The sequence below is a fragment of the Thermobia domestica genome, chromosome 5, assembly GCF_964235325.1.
Source record: "Thermobia domestica chromosome 5, izTheDome1.hap1.1, whole genome shotgun sequence".
NCBI lineage: Eukaryota > Metazoa > Arthropoda > Insecta > Zygentoma > Lepismatidae > Thermobia > Thermobia domestica.
The window spans coordinates 241,652,635-241,675,909 of NC_137458.1; the positions used below are offsets into that span (position 1 = coordinate 241,652,635).

General features: G+C 37.1%; 1 protein-coding gene across 2 annotated transcripts in view; it reads left to right on the top strand.

Annotated features, from left to right (window-relative positions):
* The first annotated feature begins 2,210 nt into the window (after positions 1–2,210).
* The window catches only part of Dlish (Dachs ligand with SH3s), a 29,495-nt gene continuing 8,430 nt past the window's right edge, over positions 2,211–23,275 (top strand). The window contains exons 1-4 of one of the 2 annotated variants that reach the window (XM_081759878.1): positions 2,211–2,364; positions 9,959–10,146; positions 13,722–13,917; positions 19,656–19,810. In XM_081759878.1, the coding sequence (XP_081616004.1) occupies positions 2,316–2,364; positions 9,959–10,146; positions 13,722–13,917; positions 19,656–19,810 (588 nt within the window). In that variant the 5' untranslated portion in view covers positions 2,211–2,315. The remainder of the gene's footprint in view (positions 2,365–9,958; positions 10,147–13,721; positions 13,918–19,655; positions 19,811–23,275) is intronic. The other variant, XM_081759879.1, reaches the window with a different exon arrangement.

The window sequence follows — 23,275 nt, forward strand, 5'->3', positions numbered from 1 at the left end:
GCGGGCTTACTTTTGCACCTAGAAGATTGAAATTGTGCTCAAACATTCAGCCTACCTAGTAGTATTTATCAGATTTTTTCAGATCTCTGCGTTAAAACAGGGGGGTCCAGAGGGGGAAAAACTGAAAAAAGGGATTTTTAGACCAAAAATCCCGTTTTTCAGGATTTTCCCGCCTCACATACATGATGGAGACACGTGAGTCATACCGTCTGAAAGGCAATTCCATTCTGAAGAGAATGACGGTCGAATTATTATTCTAGGGTAATTAGGGACGTCTCAGTGAATTTTTTTCAAAATATACTTCTGTATAGGGTAATATGGGGAAATTTCTGAATTTTTTTTTCCTGGCGGGCTTATTTTTGCACCTAGAAGATTAAAATTGTGCACATACATTCAGTCCACCGAGTAGTATTTAACAGATTTTCTTTCAGATTTCTGCGTTAAAACAGGGGGTCCAGAGGGGCTAAAAGTTGAAAAAAGGGAAATTTAGACCCAAAAAATTCCTTTTTCTGCAATTTTCCGCCTTAGATACATGATGGAGACATGTGTATGGTACCGCCTGAAAGGCAGTTCTATTCACAAGAGAATATGGGCGACACATGACCCTAGGGTAAATAGGGATGTCTCAGGATTTTTTTCCTTGAGATCATAGTGTTTTGTGGTAATTTGGGGCATGGTGGGAAATTTTGATAAAATTTCTCTCTCCCTTACTATTCAAGATAGAAACTTGAAATTTGGCACACACATTCAGTATACCAAGTACTATTTCTCAGATTTTTTTAGATGGCTACGTTGACACAGGGGGGGGTCTAGGGGGGGCCAAAGTTCGAGAAAATAAATTCCCTCCGAAACTTTCACTTTGACATTTTTTCCCGCTTCTGGTATATGGTATGAGCATGCAGGTGGTACCATTTGAAAGCCAGCTCTATTCTGAAGAGAATGAGGTATGAACCATGATCCTAGGATAAATAGTGTCGATACAGTAGGTGCTTGACTAAAAGTCTAAAAAATAGCCCAAAAAGCCAGTATCCGGAAAGGGTTAATCGATGTAAAGAAACCGCACCTCGATATCTTTTACCATTTTTGCTCTGATACTTGTGGATAGACGGACAAATCCGTTCTATTAGACTTCCGACCCTTATGCATAACGATAGTTTCAAAGCCTAAAAATGGTAAGAGATATCGAGATGCAGTTTCTGCAATCGATTCAACATCGTAAGAATAGGTTCCATCTTTTCTATTAAGTTCTATTCAAATCGGAAGTGGTTTAAGTTAGCCATTTCCGGCCAACATGAATCGCCATAGAACAGAATGGTACCGGTAATAGATAGTGGCAGGCCCGTATCCAGGGGGGTCTAGGGGGCGGAACCCCCTAAAATTTTTCTGCCCCCTAAAATTTTCACGGTATGCTTGCAAATGAACTATAATATGGTTGAATCGGGCCCCATAACTTCAGCCCCCCCCCCTACATTTTTGGGCTGGGTACCGGCCTCGATAGAGGTAAGCGGTTTCCTACAATTGGTTCACTATCTTAGGAGAACATATCGTCACAACCCGCAACACTCTACCAAACCCTGAAGTGGTTGAAATTTATACTACTCTCTGTTTCAATACCTTTTTTCGTAGGGCAAAAACGATAAGAATATCAAGATTTTTTTTTTTTTTTTTTTGTAATCGATTCAGCCTTCAATCTCCCTTGAATCCTCTATTGAATCCGTAAGTGGTTAAAATTAACCATTGCTGGTTTCAATATTAATATTCATAGAGCAAAAATAGTATGTCATATCAAGTAATGTTTTTTTAAAATGGACTCAGCATACGAGGAACAAGTTCTATCTTTGACCCTTTTAATCTATTGTAAGCAGTGGTTATAGATGTACTACTTCAAGTTTGAATATTCAATTCCCATAGTCTGGACGTCTACCTAGTTTCACACTCTGAAACGAAATTCACTTGTATCCTTTGAAAAAGTTATTTCCCATATCAGCAAACTAGGGCTATCTTACTGCTACCATTATGCAGGATTTTAGCTATCAACTGCATATTCTTCTTACAAATAAACGTTTCTGCTACTAGTAATTGTTAAAAAATATCAATGAATTAGTTTTAAATTGATTATTTGATTTTACAGATGTATTTGTGGCGAACTATAGCACAGACTTTTAAAATCATGTCAAATGTCACTCGATCAGGTGTTTAGGTCAATTCGATTATTGTTTAACTTTATTGTTTATTGTTCGATAGGTCGAAGCAATGTCAAGAAGCAAAGATTGGGGTAATGGCCGTAAGTAGTGGGTGAATAATGTGGGTTAGAAATGGCTTTTCTGTGTCCTGTGAGAATACGAAGAGGAAAGAAAAAGAAAAGTAAGTTTTAATAAATTGTTAGTTACATTTTGTATTATGTTATTTAATAGGTAACACGAAAACTGTCTCATGTAGAATAGCAGCCATAACATTTATAGAGATCAGTTTAGTGGGTCGGTCAGAGGAAATGGATCTTTATTGAAATTTATATATAGAATTTACCCACAGTTGCGAAATGTATATAAGCTAATTATTGTTATTGATTTCCATATACAGTTTCATTGAATGGGAGATTCAATAATAAATTCATACAGCCGTATACCCAGTTTTAATTGATCCTTGTAATTTATTAGTAGATATCTGCTCGTAGAGTATTGTTGTTTTAAATTTGCACTTCTATGTGGAACTACAAGATAATATAAATAAATAATAATAATAAAAAAGAGCTCAGTTTAAGAAGACGTTTTGCAACATTTACAATTAAAATTGAACCTACTGCATAGACATAAAGGCATATTTCTAAGGAATACATTTCTGAAGGCGATGATTTAAATAGTAAATGATCCAGCTGTATTTCGTGTTTACAAGTGTAAAACCATTACAGGTACTATGGAAACTCATATCACTGCGAAATACTGTATGCATGGGTTTTCTTGGGGTTCTCCCGTTTCCTCCCACTTTCTTCATTCCACCATTCCATTCATTTCTCATCATCACCGTCTCCTTTTAGCCTAGCCGACATAATCGTGGAACTTAAAACTCAAAAGATTTCATTTTCGTATCATTGCGAAAACATTACGGTACATTAAGGTACTTGTAAATGCAACATACAGGTAAGTGCCGCAGAGTAGGCCGAGGAAATATCGAAATTAATCGAAACGAAGCTAAACTAACGTAAATCTTAATATGCTCGACCTGCTCTGCAGCACAAAGCCCAACATACAAGCACTAATTTAACATCACCTTTTCTACAAGACGAAAGCTGTGTGATAAGTAACGCATCAAATAACTTCAAGAACACAGAATTCGTTCACTATTCTGGCTTACGCGCATACTCACCGCTGTTAACGTGCCTGCGCCCTACGAACCTCCCACACCCTGCGTACATCTGCTCGGGACCACCAGCTTCACCTCGCCCTGATTTAAATAGTATTCGTAATTTAGTAGTCCTCTTGAATTTTATCTATACAAAGTAGGGTATTGTCATGTCGATCAAGGCAAATATTTCGGAGGACAATAAGAGAAAAGTAAGTGAAAGTATTATAATTTTTCAATAATAATAATAATAAATATAAATAAAGGGTTGAAATTGAATAAGTTGACACGTGACTCTTGTAGGAAGCCCTGTACTTTGAAAAATTTGTTACTAATGTAATAATTAATTAACAGTTAATCTTTCGATTTTGTTTTTTATGTGTCTTCATCCGTGCCTTTTCAGACAAATTTGTTTTATCCTAGATGGTAAATCCTGAATATTTTATCTGTCTACCTTTAACATAAGGTCTACCCATACTTATTAAATTATCCGGTACGTGGAAACTATTTAAACGAAACTTTAAGTTAGACTTATTCCTCTTAGGGCAGGGCATCAGAAGTCTTGTCCTACCAGTTCATAAAAGTATATTGACATTTTCCTAGGTTGGCATAGCGTGAACTCTCCATGAAATGTTTGAGCATTATACACAACAAACTAGGTTCTTTTCTCATTTTCATTTGTGTTCTAATCTTCAAAGATCATACCCTACAATGAGTCAGAAGAGAGACATCAAACTATTTTGATGAATATTGGGATGGTATTTAGCATCTTCCCCAAATCCGTCGGCGACTCTGGAGCCGGTACTGTGACTAATAGTGAACCGCTGCAAACGACCTCATTTGTGTATATTCACCGTCACTGATGCGCTGCTCCCTATGGACGCACACGCTTGCTTACACTCTGACCCCCCTGCTCCGCTTCTGCCCTGGTTCGGTTAGATAGCATTCGTGCTTTTAGTGGCCACTTCGTACAAGCTGGTTCTTGTTTTATGCAGTGTAGTTTGTCATACGTCCACACCGTTTTTATATTCATCACAGTCATAAATAACGAACCGTAGTTACTACCATGTGAGTCAGAGTCACTACTAAGTGATTTGGGGAAGAAACTAGGTAATACTCGAATATTGAAAGGTGACACCTGTTACTGATTGTAAGGGTACAGGTTATCATTATGTGTATCAATTATTTCCTCATTATATATAATAAATGGAAAAAATAACCGATTTTATATCACCAAATATATCATATATACTCATTAAATGATTGTCTTCGAAAATAGCGTTTCATTCAGAATGGTTGAAGTCCGTAGTTTGATATCTGTCCAGGAAAGTGTTTAACGGCTGACATGCCATGGTCTTATTTTAAGGTTCCTCCCCTTTCTCTCATTATTCATGACCTTAATCAGTCGTTTTCTTTAGCCTACAGGACATACTAGACACACGCCAAACTAATGATTCGGTTTCAAGATATATGTCCTGGCCTGGTTGTATTAAATCAGCACAAGTTACTCAAACAGTTATCCATATATTTGGATGTTTGATTATTTTTTACTACGTAATGGCCAATCTTTATATATCATCATTCGTTTTGCTATAAACCTAAAGCATGTTGAATGTAAATTACGTTTTTTAGTCAATTGTAGTTATTCTTATAATTAGATAAATCACAAATATTACAGCAACTATTTTATTAAGTGCCATTATATCTCTTGTGTTCGATTAAAGTACCGTACATCAGGTGAAGTGAGGCAAGTACAGCCTTTATAATTATAGCTGAAATTTTCAATATTATATCGAGATGTTCCTAATTAATGATGAGCAATTATTCCCTGCTGCTAAGGGAAAAAATCGACAATTGGGAAAGGAATCAGTAAGGATAAGAAAAAAAAAATGGGAAAAAATGAGTTTGCTAGCTGCAATTTCAAAGCATTTTGGGAAAAAATAAACTACGCGCGTATAACTGGGTAAACAAAATTAAGTAATTGAAAAGAATATTTTTCTGAAATGCGTGATAGTATATGTAATGATATTAAATTAGTTATTCCACATCAGGATGTCCACCTCACCATCTGGATTTTTATGAAACTTGTATAACAGCTGTAGAAAATGAGGAACGTAGGATATAAGAAAAATATAATTCTCCTTTCTTCATCCCATTTATTACTTTAATGTATTTTTTACACCGTCCGAAATATTGCGCTCCAAGGTTTTGTGAATGACGTGTGATACAGTGAAAGCGGCATGTTTCAATTTAGAAAGAAGACTAGAGCGTAATTCAAGTAAAAGTATTGAAATTCACCTTGCTTTTTTGGAAATTGATCGGAAATATGGGGAAAGAACGTAACCTACGAATACAAAAGCACTTAACGGTACATTGGCACGTCAGTGTAAAGCTTACGTTAAAATACAAATTGAAATTCCAAATGAGACGACACATTAGAAGTTGCGAGACATTGATTTAATTTCAAACGTAAAATTTCTGTTATAAGAAATAGGAATACGTTCAAATTATTTTATATTCGTTGTAAGAAATCAACTCCCAGTAGATAGAGGAAATTTATATAAAGAATGGTATTTGATATTGAGGGAACGGAACATATTACAAAAGGATATCCGTGGATATCTTTGCAATATTAGCGTACCTGTATCGTTTCAAGCATCACGAGATCGAAGCAGTTCAAGCTCTCGAAATTACTGGCCACAACAGGGATAGATGGTGGTAGTTTGTGTCCTGTAAGATTGTTCAGTGCTGCGTTTCTTATGATTTGAACATCGCAGAGATGAACCTGCAACAAAGTCTAATTTAAGAACGTTTGCTTTACGAATTCGAACTGGACCATTATGCAGCAGAAGCAACCCGAAACGAAACCAGAAGAATTCTTAAGTTGCAAATACCTCGTTGAACAGCCAAGATCAGGTAGGCTGAAAATGGTGGATTCCGTGGTGCTTTGAATTTGAAAGTCATGTGTCGGGTAGTAGAGGAAAATCCAACGACTAGCACTCGGACGGTATCTTGCACTCCAGTGTGGTTCGCCACCTCACAAATTGACCGTAGTTCTTCAAGCGCAGAGGAAAGTAGTGTGTTCAGAAACTAGTAGGAAAAAAAAATCTGCATTTCATGAAGAGAATAAGAACGTGCGACGGAAAGTAAATATCTTTCTCACATCCTAACGTGCATAAGCAGGTTTTTTTTTTTTTTTTTTTTTTTTTTTTTTTTTTTTTTTAAGGGTTGGACGCTTAAATATGTTGCCAAACACGGGCGTTTCGAATGGTCTGCGCCTGGTAAAATTAATTAGAAGGGATAATTTATAATACTACGAGTTTTTCAAGACAATCACAGTCAGTGGCAACTTATAATGGGGCGGATGTATGCCATTGTGTGTCAGATATATCTGCATTGATGAACAGAAAGTGAGGCCGAGGACCGCGGTGGCTCAGTGATAGAGCGTTCACCTCTGGTGCTTGGGGTCCCGGATTCGATCCCAGCCCCCGCCAAGTGAACTTTGTGGTGGACAAACACCGTGTATGTGGATTTCCTCGGGGTTCTCCTGTTTCCTCCCACTTTCTCCATTCCACCATTTTATTCATTCCTCATCATCACAGTCTCCTTTAGCCTAACCGGCATAACCGTGGGACGTAAAACGCAATGATTTCTTTTCTTTTTTTTTTCATTTTCAAAGAAAGTGAGGCCTTCTGCAGCAAATCAACGTTAAACCTGCTGCCTTTCTCCACGATCCAGAATAAACTTCAAGAACTTAAGAGAATAGAATAGATAAGCACATAGCATAAAGTTCAGACCTCGTACCCACGGCTTATTACGAGGGTGATTCAGAAAGTATGCCTCCAAAATGATGCCTTTATTTATGTTTGGCAGATAGCACCGATACAGGTATCAGTGGAAAGCTTTCAATGTCAGCTGCAAATTGTAGTATCATTTTTTAACATATTCCCCATTACGGGTAACAAGGTTTTTCATACTCTCGGCGAAGAATTGTAGTGGCTGTTGGCGACACCATTGCCTAACTGCTGCTTCCACCTTCGCGTCAGAAATGTAGCGTTGGCCCGTAAGGTGATCCTTAAGTTTGGGGAAGAGCCAAAAGTCACAGGGGAAAGATCCAGACTATAGGCAGGATGAGGCAGAATGTCAACAGCACTTTGCCAGCAGATGGCACAACTTTGAATTTTTTTCTGTCGGAGGAGATGACATGTGGCGGTACTTCGACTGTCGCTTCGTTTCTGGGTCGTAATGGTGTATCCGTATCCACGAGTGGTCACCGGTGATGAATGTTCCTGGATTCACAACTTCCGCAGTCAGAAATTCAATGACATCCAACTGCTTCAATAGAACGTAACTACTGGATGTCATGGATTGCTCCATTACTCTGGAAAGAAAAGAGAGAGAAAGGTTTAAAAAAGCGACATTCCATAGCTTAAACATCAGTGCATTAATGGTAAACAGTTCAGAATGTTTCCAGTACTATTGGTCAAATAGTAGGCTTGGAGGTATTATTTTCTGAATCACCCTAGCACTTTTCTGGTTCATGGCTCACTTTCTGTGTCTGCAAATGTTTCAATAATTGGGAGGAAGTTAGATCTGATAATTGGCCGTGAGCTGGCTTCGGACGGTGCACGATGTTCCCTAAATAAAGAGGTTTCGTTATAACTTGACATTGAAAAAAGCACATATGTGACCGAAATATTACAATATTTTGATTTGCTCTCGTAAATTAAACCTTGTACTCATCTGAAAGAAGAGTAGTAATTAGTATTTCATAAACTTATTTAGCACCAGTGTCTCCGGTAATTTTTATCTTTTATCAGGTATTCTGATAAACTATAAATAGCGGATTTTCATATGAAACGATTAATTGAAAAGTGTAATTTCTACAAACCCGTGCAATAGGACTATCTTGGGTGATAGGTATTTCTTTTCGGAGCGTAGTTAGAGAAAAAAAGGAGTAATTACGTGATGTCCAGAAGTTATAATGATGAGTAACGCATTGTTGTAAATATAGGAAGTATTAAGTACGAATACCATCCCGGAACAGTTACGTAAATGCTAGATTTAACTTTTAAAATAGGGTGTTTTAGAGAGTTCTAGTAATAAGAAAACAATCAATCAATAATATGCAGGAGCGTAATTAATTTTTAACTTGAATTGACAATGGACAATTTAATTACAAACAAAAGGATAGTTGCACATTTTAAGATAAAATCAATTTTATTTATTTTTAACTTTGACAATCAAAAACAGCTTCTATCCATTCTTCTATTTTGCTTTTGTTCTTGAGCTACCGAACGGAAATTTTAAATGTCGAAGCAGTTGATATACATACATGATTTCAAATTATGTATTCATTGGATGCCTCATACATAAGAATTGGCACTCTGTTATAAGAATTGGCACTTAAGAGAATCTATCAAAAAATAAATAAATAAAAATAAAAATATTCAAAACGAATAAGTTTTGTTCCTAATTTCCTTTTGTCTGTGAAGCGTTGCAATTGCATGTATGGTTCTGAATTTTTCATGTAGAAAAGCTGTTAAAGATATACTAAATTACAGTTGAAACACACTAACGCTCCTATGATTCAGTCCTCCCCACTGGTCTAGTGGCTAGCGCGTGTGCCTTTGGTGCTTGTGATCTCGGTTCGATTCCCGGTGGGAGAATACAAGAAAATTCCACAACCATTCATTTTCATTAATCGTGTTTCCTTTAGCTTAAAGGGCGTAACCGTAGAACATTAAAAAAAAAATCTTATTTTGCTCCTATGTTCCAGAGATGTGTATATTTTTAATTAAGTTTAAAGTATGTACCTTGTGAACGATTACCAATTGTATTAAATGCGTAGGGCAAGTGTAGGAAAGAAGTGTGAAGGTCTTATTCATCTAGATGAGAGATAGTCATAAATTTAGAGGAATTGAAATCCACTACAACTTTTGTTTTTAATATTGATCTACATAGAAACGATGAGAAATAACAAGAAGCTTTTTTAAGTGAAAGCGTTCTAAAAATAAATATCATCATCTCTCGTAACTCTCCATTCAATCTGGAAGCGATAGAAATTAACCACTTGCGGTTTTAACGTTGATCACTATAGCGTAAACATGGATTTTCTGCAATAAATTAAGCGTCCCGAGAACATGTAAGTATTTTATATTATTTAGCATGTAATGTCTCTACCAAAACTGGAGGTGATAGAAATTTATTCCAGTCCAATATTACTTGAGGAAATATCACGCCATTCAAAGCAAACTCTTTCATGTGATGTACACGTAACATTGCTACTTACTTAGGCACAATATGTGAGACAGACTTACACTGGAGTCATTAACAGTCAACAAAAATAGCGCGAAAGGATGTGGAAATAAATTGGCCAGGTTTATATTTAAAGGTGTCACCCAGGGTTGCATTGAGATACCAATGAACTGGTAAAACTTGAGAAGATACCAATGAATAATTTCAGTCAGCATGTCCGACCACCGAATTCGATCCCAAGCCCTCCAGATTGTAAAGGAAGAATGACTAGTAGTCTTCGGCTGTTAAAATATGGCCGAGATATATTTGCCTCATTTTATTTTATGTATATATGTTTACTAATATGAAATTTTTGTTGCAGCAGGTGATGCAGACAAAGATTCCATTCGTTCGCCAGGAATGGGAAGAATCACAGGCAGTGCCTCTATTGAAACATTGGTTCGTGTAGGAATTGAAAAGGAAAATGGCCTGTCACCAGACAGTAAAATGGTTGTTTTGCATGATTTCACTCCATGTGTGGATGATGAGCTGGAAGTTAAAAGGGGGCATGTAAGTGTTTTATATTATTTAGCGTTTAAGCGCTTTCCGAGCTTCAAGTATTTCATGTTATAAATGCATAATATATGGGTTTATGTACTTCATTTCCTAAACGTTCATTTGTAAAATATAGCAAATGTATGTTACAGCATTGTTCGAAGATTCGTTATGGTGGTAATATAATTTTTACATTGTACTAAGAAGAGAAATTAACGGAGATAAAGAAGGGAAAAGTTGAGCGGTGTCCGGGTGGGTGTCATGTTGGGGTGCAGGCTCTTGTGATTGTGTTGCCGAGCTATTGGTGAATGTAGTTGAATGGAGGCTTTAAACTGATTGGGCGTACGATGAAAAGTTCTGACCGTAAGAGCTGAATTAACTGTGTTCTTTTGTGACTTTTTTTTTACTTTACCCGGTGGGGACATTCGGTCGAAAAAGTGTAACAGCTTTTTCAGGCGAGCTATCTTGAGTGAGATTTTTCCTGGGTTTTCTCATTCACACCAGGCAAATGCCGGGATAGTACCTAGCATAATGGTCCCAGGACGCTTCCTTCCTTCCTTCCTCAATCCTTTCTTCCTTCCCATTCATCGGATAGTGTGCTTCGGAGGGACGTCATCCCTCATATACGTGACAGGCTAAATGGCCATAGATGCTGCCAGCCCTGAAATCTAATTCCTAATCCAAATCCTTTTTTACTTTCCTTATTTTTTAGTTACATCCGCTATTATTAGGTTGGTGCGTATGAAATGTCCCTTTGACGTCTGATGGAAAACTTCCTCAGCAGCACAACAGAGGGATAGACTGTAAGGTCACGCATCTAATGTCATAAACAGGCTGCATGAAAGTACACTATGAAGAACACACAATTGCGGGTGATTTTTAAACTTAGAACATTCTAGACAGCAAGCCGAAAGAAATTAACAGTGCATTTGGTCCAGAAATATCATTGATTTGTCTTTTTCGTTGTGGTGACGCAGCATTGCAACATGATGAGCCCCTTGGTCACCGACCACCATCATGTTCGGATGAGTTCCTCACGAATACTGTGGAATCGGACCCTTCGGAAAAGTGTTCATCCCATTGCAAGCGAATTAGGCGTAACCATACCACTGTTGTTCGGTGGCTCCGTGCCATCGGCAGAATGAAAAAGTTGGATTCTTGGGTGGCAAATAAGTTCACACCAACCATCAAAAATCGCCGTGTGAAAGTTTTCAGTTCTCTGAGTGTAAGAGTTTCCTGAACCGGATTATTACTTCAGATGAAAAATGGATCTGCTGTGACAGTCGTAAATGGTCAGGATAGTGATTGAATCGTGGTCATCGTCTAGGGCAGTTTCCTAAACCACCTCTCCACCCACAGAAGGTGTTGATGGACTGGTGGTCTATGGTGGGAGTGAGCCATCATATCTTAGGCGAGGTGAAACCATCAATGCAAATCGGTATAGTACTGAACTCCATGAAATTCACTACAAACGTACCTGCAAGCATCCAGCAGTAGTCAATGGACATGGTGTCCTCATGTTGCACAACGCTGCTCTCCCGCATATCTCTCAAAGGACGATGCAGGATCCCCATGAGATGCAGTATGAAGCTCTCACTCATAGTATTCCCCCGATATCTGTCCCAATAAGGACACTTCTTCCGCCATCTCGATCACTTCTTGAGAGGAAAGACCTTCCGTGATGATTGGGTGGTACAACATGCTTTTGAGAACTTCACATTGCGGAATTCAAGCGATGACAAAAATGTGTGCTGCAAACTATGATTGTTTTGATTGACAAAGTATTGTAGTTTTTTCTTTGTTCACCTTTGAAAATTACCCACATGAGATGAATATTTCATTCGCACCAGCCTAAATATAATATATATATGCTCTACGGGAACCAGGATCCTCCAGTTTCCTTCCGCATTCTCATTTCATCAATTCTTCCATAATCATTCATTTTCATAAATACCGTCTCGTATAGCTTAAAGGACGTAACTGTGAAACACTACTACAATTTTATTTCGTTTTGTATGGGCCTAGTATATATAATAACTGGTTACTTGAATCCATGGTTATTTTTAGACTTGCAACATTTTTGCAACTGAATCCCGATTGCCTAAAGACTTCGGCAATTTGTTTAAATTGTCAATGTTTTCCATTCTTGTGAGTTGCACGGAGGATTAATATGCCATTAAGTTTTATCAGATATGAGATTGATTCGAAATGTTCATAATCTTTGATTGAGAAGGATGTCCCAAAAACAAACTAGAAATAATATAACTGTGTTTAAAATGCATACGACAGTTTAGATTCTCCCATTCAATCTTTTCTTCATTCTTTGAATTTCGAAGAATGGCTTATTTATTGATATTAGGCATAAGATTGTATCTTTGAATGTTGGCCCCCATTACAGGTGTATGAGTGAAAGAAGAAACTAATTTAAACATATGTAAGAATAGCATGTATGAAATAAATGTATTATTTGCTTTAGAGTCGTTCCCAAGTATATGTCATCTATAGACTTGTTGCTGAGGTTCTATTCCCAAAACTTATTATAATGTCATATGATATATCGAACCGTCCTGGTGATGTGGTAAATACTGGTAAAGTTCGCAACACTGCTTAAAATTATATAATTTCGAGAATTTGTGTAATTATACGTACCAAAAAGTATTTCTGTAATGTCATAGAAGCAAAGTAAATCAAAAAGTGTTCGAAAAATTTCCTACAAATACTCTATTTTAGGCAATATATCAAATGTAAGCACTTTCTTTATATCTTCGGAATGATTTGAGGTATCGAGTTGCTGTAAACAATATTATGATTTTTATGTCTGATCAAAATCATTTACGTAATTGGGTGTGATATTTATCTAAACACTTTTTCGGAATAGAGCCCTTTGAAAAAAGTAAAATTTTCAATTCCTTCTAACATCATTTCTGCTTATTCGAAATACGGCAATTCGACAACCCGTTCGTGTTACTTGCGTAATTAGTGTCGTGGAACTCTCCAAAATTTTCTTGTTTTTCGATGTTTGTGATACTATAATGTTCTTTATTTGCAACACTGCATAATAAGATTAGAATTGTAGGATTTTCTTTTACGTGTAGATTTGAAACGTGTAATAACCTGACGTAGTGCCATCTGGAAAAAATATAACTTCATGTTGCGTTGACAACACTGTTAAGCTGATGATATTAAAGAGCATGTCAAATAATGCCCTTCTCCTGATATTTGCATTGTACAAAATTTCAGGGTTTTGTATATATTAGTTTAAAAATTACAAGGGCGTATCATGAGTAACGGTCCACCCTATATATAGAGAGAGACAGAGAGATTAGAATGGAATTCATAAAGATTAGAAGCAGAGTGATTTTTTTCTCAAAGGTAAAATCAGATAAAACTAAATAAAGTGGAGATATCTAAAAAACATTGATAAAAGAAATGAACTGATAATTTAGCTGCGAGACCAAATAATCGGAGATTTTAATTTTTTCTTCTAAAAACTCATCCTAAAGAGCTAACCTGTACGAAGCTTCAATGAAAGTTACGTACTTTTGTGTATTTTTCATGCAAATTATGGGCTTTTTTGTTTTTATTTCCAGATTGTCAACGTTTTGTACAGAGAAAATGACTGGGTATACGTCATAGCTGAAAATAGGCAAGAAGGGTTTATTCCTCACTCCTATTGTACTCCGTACGGATCTCATTTGGGAGAATTGGCATTAAGTAATGTCAAGAAGAAACTTCCTAGAGACCATAAATGCACAGATGGAGAGATAGACTCGGATCATAGACCAGGTATTTACACTTAAAAATAGTTTATACTAAAAAATTTCAGATAATTCTGTACTCTTTTTTATGATTTTTACGAATATCGTAGTATACAAGAAGAAATTAATATTTTATTGAATAATAATGTGAATTGACGAGTGAAGAGAGACTGCTACATACATACATGTTTCTTGTATGCTTGATACTCAATGTGCTGTTGAATAAAATTTCAGTTTTACTTTATTCCTTTTTGTATTTTCATGTTTAAGACTTCATAATCATCTATGTTATTTTGCTTTTAACACATCTTTGTATTTATCCTTTAAGTATCGATAATTTTATATAATAATGAGATTGCGATCTTCTGTTTGAAATGGATGCTAAGGTGGCTCGGTGATAGAGCGTTCACCTCTGGTACGTGTGGCCCCTGGTTCGTTCCTAGCTTGCGCCAGGTGGATTCTGTGGTGAACAAACACCATATACGCAGATTTTCTCGGGACTCGGCCGGTTTTCTCCCACTTTCTTCGTTCCACCATTTTATCCATTTTCATCATCACAGTCTCCTTTAGTCTACGTAACATAACAGTGGGATGTAAAACTGAAGGATTCATTTCATTTCTGTGTAAGATAAGTAATTGAAAAAAAAAATCTTCATACTTGAATATGTTTGCTAGCTAAACTATTTGGCCTAAGTTACGTATTGTGACAATTCGTCCTTAATACGTCTACGATGAAGTGTGTCATTGTTACCTGTGGGTCCTTACTTAAATAAAAAGCTTTGTTTATATTTACGGTACACTTCCGATAAAGGGAATTACACATTTCTGTCTGAATATACTTGAAATAGCTTAACGTTATTGAGGAATTGGGAATTTAGAGAAATATACCTGAATTCACATTCACTAAGACATTTTGCTTTGTTGTAGTTACTAATGTTAATATACATGTGTTATCAAGTAAATACGTGAATGTGGGAAGAAATACAGAGAATATTTTTTTGGCATCTGTCGGTTAGCGTTGTCGCTTTCGACGCACGTGGTTCTAGGTTTAATAAGTTAGTGTAGAAATTGTTGAGAAAGCAATATTAACCGACTTCAACAAAAATGATGGAAAGCGGAAAATAATAAAAACACTAAAAAGCATTTCCTTACTATTATCTATAGAAAATTTTGAAGTCTGTGCCAAGCCAAACAAATTAATACCTAGTAAAATTACCATTCAAACTAACTTTATATTAGGAATTTATTTTTGGATTGGCACATTCTTCAAAATATTTTATTGATAATGGTAATAAGTCATTTTCAGGTTTTAAGAGCTCATCATTACTGTCTGTTTTTTAGTGCGTTCTTGAAGTCACTTATTGTTGGCATGTAGTCTGAACAGAAAGTAGCACCAAATTATACACTTTCCATTCTGTAGCCGTGGCCCCGTGTAGCATAGTCGCTAACGCTCTCACCTTCGGTGCGAGCGGTCCCGGGTTCGATTCCCGGTGGTGCCACTCAGTCGAAAAAGTGTCCAACGCTTTTTCAAGCCATCCACCCTGAATGAGGTTTTCCTGGGTTTTCCTCATTCACACCAGGCACATGCGTCATCCCTCCAAACGTGAAGGGCTCAATGGCCTTAGATGCCGAAAGCCCAGAACTCTAAATCCCTAAATCTCCCTAATCCATTCTGTAGCCGTTGTTAGGTACGTGGAATGTTTCGAAGAATCACTAGATTAAGAAGTAATTAATGTATGTATGTGTAGAGATTATTTGTTATATATTAGTTACTGGCAATACAGATTGTATATCAACTAATACTTGATAGTCCGTTTTGAATGTGTATACCAGACAAGTTATAAAACAAAAGTTATCATCTGTGGAAGATTGTGTTGATGATTTTGACAAGACGATTGCACATCTATAGATACCCTTTGAAGAATCATCGTCATTATTATATTATTTTTAAGGAATATAATAACTATTTTTCTCTTCTTTAACTTTTTTTTTAACGAAGAACTGGAAAAAATAAATAAACTTACTATTTTACTGTATTAAGTCTTTTTTTAATTTTTCTAGTTTTCCCAGTAGTTTAGTTAGGAAGTCAGACGCACTCGCCAATCCAAAAATGATGGTTGCCAGTATCTCTCCCGTACAAATTATGAGAGAGCCCCCCCCCCCCCCGAAGGTCTTTGGTTTGAAAGGAAAGAGATTACATCAGGGCATAAAATTTCAAAATGAGACAATTTGATTCAGAATTTTCAATTGGATAATTCATATACATGTTAAAAATATCTTAAGTGAAGGACCATTGATGGAAATTATCAGCAGATCATAGTGTGTCAGTCTTCAGTGAATTCCTGTAGGCAATCTTAACTCTGTTGGGACTGGTAAAGCCTCTCGCAGGGGAAGCAGTACTCATAGGTAAAACTTCACAAAATGTGACAATTGGAAGCAAATTTGGGAATTTAGTAATGAAAGGAGGGGCGAATTACAACGTTGCCTTCACTTCACTTCATGTATGACTTCACTTTCCATGTCCATTGTATGTTCACATTCACATTCCATGTTTTGTCTCACTCAGTGACAATTATTTTCGTGCAAAACAGAAACTGCGTAGCTCTGTGACTTTAGGCAGAAACCATTCCTACTGAACACTGGTCGCCAATGGCGACCTGGCGACCGAAAATTTTGCGCCCTATATATATATTAGAGACCTGCACGGGCCGAATTTATCGGCCCGAGCCCAATCCAGCCCGAATGTACGGGCCCGAAAAGTTTTGGAGATTTTCGGCCCGAGCCCGGCCCGGCCCGATAAGTTTTTTAAAATTCTTGGCCCAAGCCCGGCCCGGGCCCGGTGAATTTTAGAAGTTTCATTTTGTAACATTTTTCACGGGCACACTTCTTCAACGTTTGCCTTTATTCTAATTATCGTTTAACGAATGCCAATAATTATTAAAGAATTGCAATTAATGGGCCCCTGCCCGGCCCGACCTGAAGAGAAATCAGTGTCGGCCCGCCCAAGCCTGGCCCGGCCCGTGCAGGTCTCTAATATATATAGATATAGATAGATAGATAGATTTAGTGGAACTTACGACAAAGTATACTTTTTGAAACTAAAAAGAATAATCAAAATTGGAACATATGCGTTGAAGTTATGCGTGAACTTATACACAATTACGATATGAATGCTATCAGCCATTGAGGAGTTTTATGGCCAAGCTCCGAAGACCGTAGTTAGACCTGAAGTTTATATGGGACTACCAGGAAAGAATATTCCCTCCCCTCCCCCCCCAAAAAAAAATCGTGCTCCAATGTCGAGGTTATACGTGTCCATGCGCATATTAAAGTCGGTTAATTACTCTTATCACACTACACTTTTTTGAGATGTTTCATAGTCTAGTTCCAAAGACTATCATTACATCCTAATGAAATTCATATTGAACCACGGGAAAGTGTGCACTTTCCAAGAAAAGAAAATAATCAAAATCGGTGAAACCACATCGAAGTTACGTGTAAACATACACAACATATATAATTATATGTAAACGAGTCGAATTGAGAACAACCTCTGCTTTTGAAGTTTGTTTAAAATGAGAGGTAGGGTGGTGTGGGTGTGGAAGATTAGACAGCGATTCGGAACTGAACATAAGAAAATTGAATGATACTTAACCTAAAAAGTTATTTTAATATGTGTATACATATTTTTGTAATATTTCAGTCACGAATTTAGAAAAGCATATTAAAAAGTTCCTTCTTTTTTACTTTCTTTTCGTTCCGTTATACTTTCCATTCAGTTGCTGTATATGATAATTCATTAATAATGATGAAAAACATGTCTAGTAAGCGTATTTATTTTATAAATAACCGTACAGTTTTGGTGAATAATCTCCGTCGTTTTCAACTATATTGAAGAACTTCCTCGTAGCTATATAGTTTGCGTACGCGTCTTCGTTGTGGGGTTAATTCGTGGTGGGGTCTCGTACGGTTCAGATTGCAAGTTAAACTGTAGGTGCTGAAAGGACCGCTAAATTTCATATTATTAATCAACCAACAGTGTTAAATGAACTCCGCTGTAATTAAATTACTTCTTGTATTTGGTCTAGGAATTAATTCGTGCGGGTGGACAAGAGATGGCGCAACGAACGGAGCGTCCCACAGTTCCGTGTATCCACACATGTGTTGCAAACCCCTGTCATCGCGTATCGTTCGTAGTATAGGGCAGTGGATTAAAGCGTCAACAACACCAGTTTGTAGTTAAGTGAACATGGCGCAATTTGTGCCTGATAAAGTGTTTTTGCGGGGTGTCCTGCTGCATTACTTTAACATGCAGAAAAGTGCGACTGAAAGTCATCGTATTTTGGTGGAAGTGTATGGTGACCATGCTCTAGCTGAGCGAACGTGTCAGAAGTGATTTGCACGGTTTAGAAGTGGTGATTTCGGCTTGGCAGACCAAGAGCGAGCTGGACAGCCAAAAAAATTTCAAGACGAAGAATTGACAGCATTGCTCGAGCAGGATTCGTGTCAAACGCAGGAACAACTTGCAGCAGCATTAGGCGTTGATCAAACAACAGTCTCCAAACGCTTGAAAGCCATGGGAATGATTCAAAAGATGTCACATTGGGTTCCACATGAATTGAAAGACAGAGACGTTGAAAGACGAAAAACTATTTGCGAATTGCTGCTTCAACGACAGAGCAGAAAGGGGTTTCTGCATCGAATTATTACGGGTGATGAGAAGTGGATCCATTACGAGAACCCTAAACGAAAAAAGGCCTGGGTGAAACCAGGTGAACCAGGTCCATCACAACCAAAACGAGATATTCACTGTGCAAAGGTTATGCTGTGCATATGGTGGGATATGAAAGGTGTGGTGTACTATGAGCTGCTGCAACCGGGTGAAACTATGAATGGAGAACGTTATTGACGACAATTAATGCGTTTGAAGCAAGCTCTGGCCAGAACACGACCAGGATGGGAGAACAGACATGATAAACTTATTGTTCAACATGATAACGCTCGCCCACATGTCGCAAAACCGGTCAAAACCTATTTACAAAATGTCGGATGGGAAGTTTTACCCCACCCGCCGTATTCACCAGACGTTGCTCCTTCGGACTACTACTTGTTCGATTGCATGAACAACGATTTGATTGGACAGCGGTTTACTTCTTCAGAAGATATCGAAACATGGGTCTCTGACTGGATCGCTTCCAAGGATGAGGACTTCTTTCGCCACGGAATCCGTACATTGCCTGACAGATGGGCGAAAGTGGTGGCTAGCGATGGACAATATTTTTCTTAAGGTATTTATGTATTTTGTGTTTGTACTACAGCTTCAATGTGTGCGTACCAACCGCACGAATTAATTCCTAGACCAAATAATATAAACTTGAATGTATGAAGAAACTAAAAAATTAGGTCCATTGAAAAAAAAAAAAAAAAAAAAAAACGGCAAAAATGTATTTTTGAAATAAAACATTTTTAACACCAAACGCAAATACGGTGTTATCATTCCGAAAGAGTCGAGTTTATTGCATCTCTTTAAATTCCTTTATGATCGTTTATATAAAACCTGAATAATAATTCCGAAACACCAAATAGCAGTCTTCAGAGAAAATTTTGTTCTGGAACATGTTGAGAACATTTAAAACTAAAAGAACTTCATAATCCAAATATGAATACGCAGTTACTAGATAAGTTATTGTTATCGTGATTGAATTATACGTTCTTTGATATCTTAAGGCAAATGATTATTGTTATTTATTTATTTATTGTTTTTAGCTACCCAAGGATTGGATGGGTCTGACAGTGAGAGCTACGGTGGCAAGAAAATTACCAATCAACAGACGCTCCAACAGCAGCTTCAGATAAGAAGTTCACAGGGCTCCTTGCAGAGTGTTTCATCCTCGCAGCCAGATGTTCATCCTTTCTTCAAGGCAAGTCAGAACTTGTTCATATTTATGGTTATATACAACAGAATGAGCTCAGTGGTCCCGCGTAGCGTAGTCGCTAATTCTCGTGCCTTTGGTGCAAACGGTTCCGGGTTGGATTTCCGGTGAGGCAATCGATCGAAAAAGTGTAAAACTCTGTTCAGACCAGCCATCCTAAGTGAAGTTTTTCTCATTCACACCAAGCAAATGCTGGGAGGGTACCTAACATAATGGTCCATTTCCCCGAATAGTTTGATCGCGGAGGGATATCATCCTTCCTACATGAGGGCTTAACATGGCCATAGATGCCGAAAGCCCAGAAATCTAATTAATAATCCTAACTAAAATAAACTCTCGATAATCCGAAGTAAAAAGGGCTGAGAACAGTCTGAGGTATGAAAAATGTGCTATATTCAAGGTAAATTTGGAAATTGTGTCTCTGGAATGAAAATTGAGATATTTTATCTGCAATAACAACATATGTTCTAATATGAAGGTATAAAATACGCCACATCATTAACATATTTTCAGCATTTTAATTTTAAAGAATAACAAACGTCAAAAAGTTAGTTTGCCGTAACATTTTGCCTCAAAAGCTCTTTGACGAATGATGTTGGTAGGAAGTTGAAGAAGTAGAATGGAGTATTCAAAAGAGTCAGGGTATATATATATAAAATAAACCTTGACCATCCAAGAGTCTGTATATTTAGATTACAGGTTTAGATTGGTGAATTGGTGCGGACTAGACTTGTCAACTCACAGGAATAGAATTCCGGGAAATTTCTATGACCCCCCCCCCTCCAAAAAAAAAAGTATTGAAACTTTATTTAGTAATAATATATTAAATTAAATCTATACATCTTAGAGGTTATAACATCTACAACGCGTTTGGAAGATACACCATTACTGTATTTAGAGACTTCTGGAGCAAACAAATGAAATTTTAGTAAAACTCGTGAATCAAGCGCTGAAAAACAGTAGCCTGTATCTCTAATGAGTGGTCAGCTCCATCTCTTGAAACCATATTTGGAACTAAACTCTTTGAATTAACATTAATTACATTTATTTATACCAAACACAAAGGATAAAAAACGTGAATTTCACAGAGTAGGGAACTAGAATAACTCAACAGAAAGCATGTGTCGTTGGAGGATGAAACAATATTTTTCTGGACAGAGTATCCTCTGTCTAATTATTCTTCTTGAACTTGTACTTTACGTCACTCCTAGCAGCATTCAAAAGCTTCTGATTCTTAAGTGCATATTTATAGAAATCACTGCACTTCATAGTATAATTTTGACATATTGGAAGTTCAGCTTTCAATAATCCCTCGCCCATGTTACGCCTTTCTTTGCAAAATGATTGGTTCATTACACTGAACTGTCTCTCGCAAGTTGCATTCGAAACAGGGACTGAGAGGACGAATGACACTAATTTAAGTAACTCACTCCCAAATCCTTGAGGTGTAACTTTCTTGAAAAATTCCACCCAACGTAAGTCTACTCTATCACTAGATTCACACAACGATGTCTTCACTTTCCTCACTAAACAAAAGTCGTCGTATAGTTTGTCCATATCGATCTCAAACTTCAAATTTTCACTGAGACTTACAAGTCATCCCACTTAATTGGCTGTTTCAAAGATAGAATTCCCATGAGCTTAAAACTGGATTTATCAAAATCGTACCATTTCTCCAAGTATGAGATGCACTTCTCCAAGAAAATGTTAGCTTCATTTACAAACTTTGCTTTCTTCCACAGTCTTCATCCTATCCATAACTGACTTCCCAAAGTACTGATCTTCCTTTCTTTCAGTGAGTTTCTTCCTCAGTAGTGTCATGATCTCATGTAATTCTACACTTGATATGTTCTCGCTTTCCAAGAGTCTAATGCTATTATTGAATATTTGCATTATGTTTTGGAGGAACAAACACACCATTTGAGCATATGATTCTTCTTCGTCCTTAAATGCTTCCTGTATGATCTTAGAACATTCATCTTGTGATACAAAATATGATCGAAGTGCTGGCCAATTCAGAAGAACCACCTCGTAGGAACATGCCGTAGTACTTCCTTATATTCTTGGTTTACAAAGTCAAAAAATGATTTTAGTTCTTTGGTTCTCTTCGCATAAGCAGAGAATTCACTAAAAACTTTCAGCACAAGATGTTCCACATCGAAGGAAAACGCTTTCATTGCATGTTTCACACTATTATGCAATATGTGGCACTTACAGTTAGCTTTGATCAAATTAGGAACGCGAGCTTTTAATTTCTCGCACACACAAACATTCTTCCCGAAATTTACTGAAGCATTGTCTGCGGCAAATGAAGAAATGTTAGCAAAATCCAAGTTATTTTCACAGACCGATTTTTCAATGTGTTTGCTGATACTTTCGCTGGTTTCATTGGGTTCTTCATAAAAGTCCAAGAGACCGATTTTTATCCCCTCTTCCTTCGAAAAGTATTGCACTACTAAAGGGTACATTTTCAGATTACCAACATTCGAAGAATCCGTGGCCACCGAAAAGAATTTTGCTTCTTGTAGCTCTTGAATTAGCTGTCCTTGTGCTAATGGCGAAAGTACGTTTTCCACAATGCTGCTGGCTTTCGTGCGCGCACATTTAACGACGAACTAAATTTATACAGTGAACCAAAATCACGTAAAGGGGAAACAAAGAAGTTTCGAGACTTCGACAATGGATTTTCGTTTTTTCAGTACTTGCGTAAACTCTTAGCCGCAACAATGTATTTATTTCCCCTCCCCTCTAAGTTAAACAAACGCTCTTTATTTTCACTAAATTTAAAACAATTATTGTAGCTATGTATTTATGTAAATCAAACGAAAGGTGACGCACAAATACATGTTTAACAAACATTTGTTTATCATTTGAAGTTCTGAATATGGAGCGATTTGCCGACGTTATTGTTTACAAGGAAAAACTTAGTATTGCGTTAAATCTTGAGCATTGTTTTTAATTTTATAATGCATACCGTACCAAAGGAAAATTAACTTCGGAACAGAATTAAACTTCAAAAAGAAAATTAAAACATTACTTTTAGGAAGGCAATAAAAACAGTGACAGCAATAAATCATAATTCCGGGAGATTCCAAAGCTTGTCCGGGAGGTCGGGAGAGTGAGTTCGATTCCGGGAGACTCCCGGCCATTCCGGGAGAGGTGGCAAGCCTATTTCGGACATGTGGAAGAGAGTTAGTGGCATTGAAAAAGAGGTCATGGTCTGTAATTGTAATTAGAATTCAGTAATTAGGCTTGTGTGATATTAAAGAATGAGTTTCAGGTTAACGATTTATTGCGATTGCGTATGCGTTGCGATAAATGATTTTATAGTACGGCCAGTATGACAGAGTGAATAATTGGCAACATTATTTTCACTCACCAATTGAAGCGGTAGCAGCAGTTTCGGTGTAGTAGTTACAGATCGGTCGTTGTCGTGTCGTGGCAGTTGCAGGT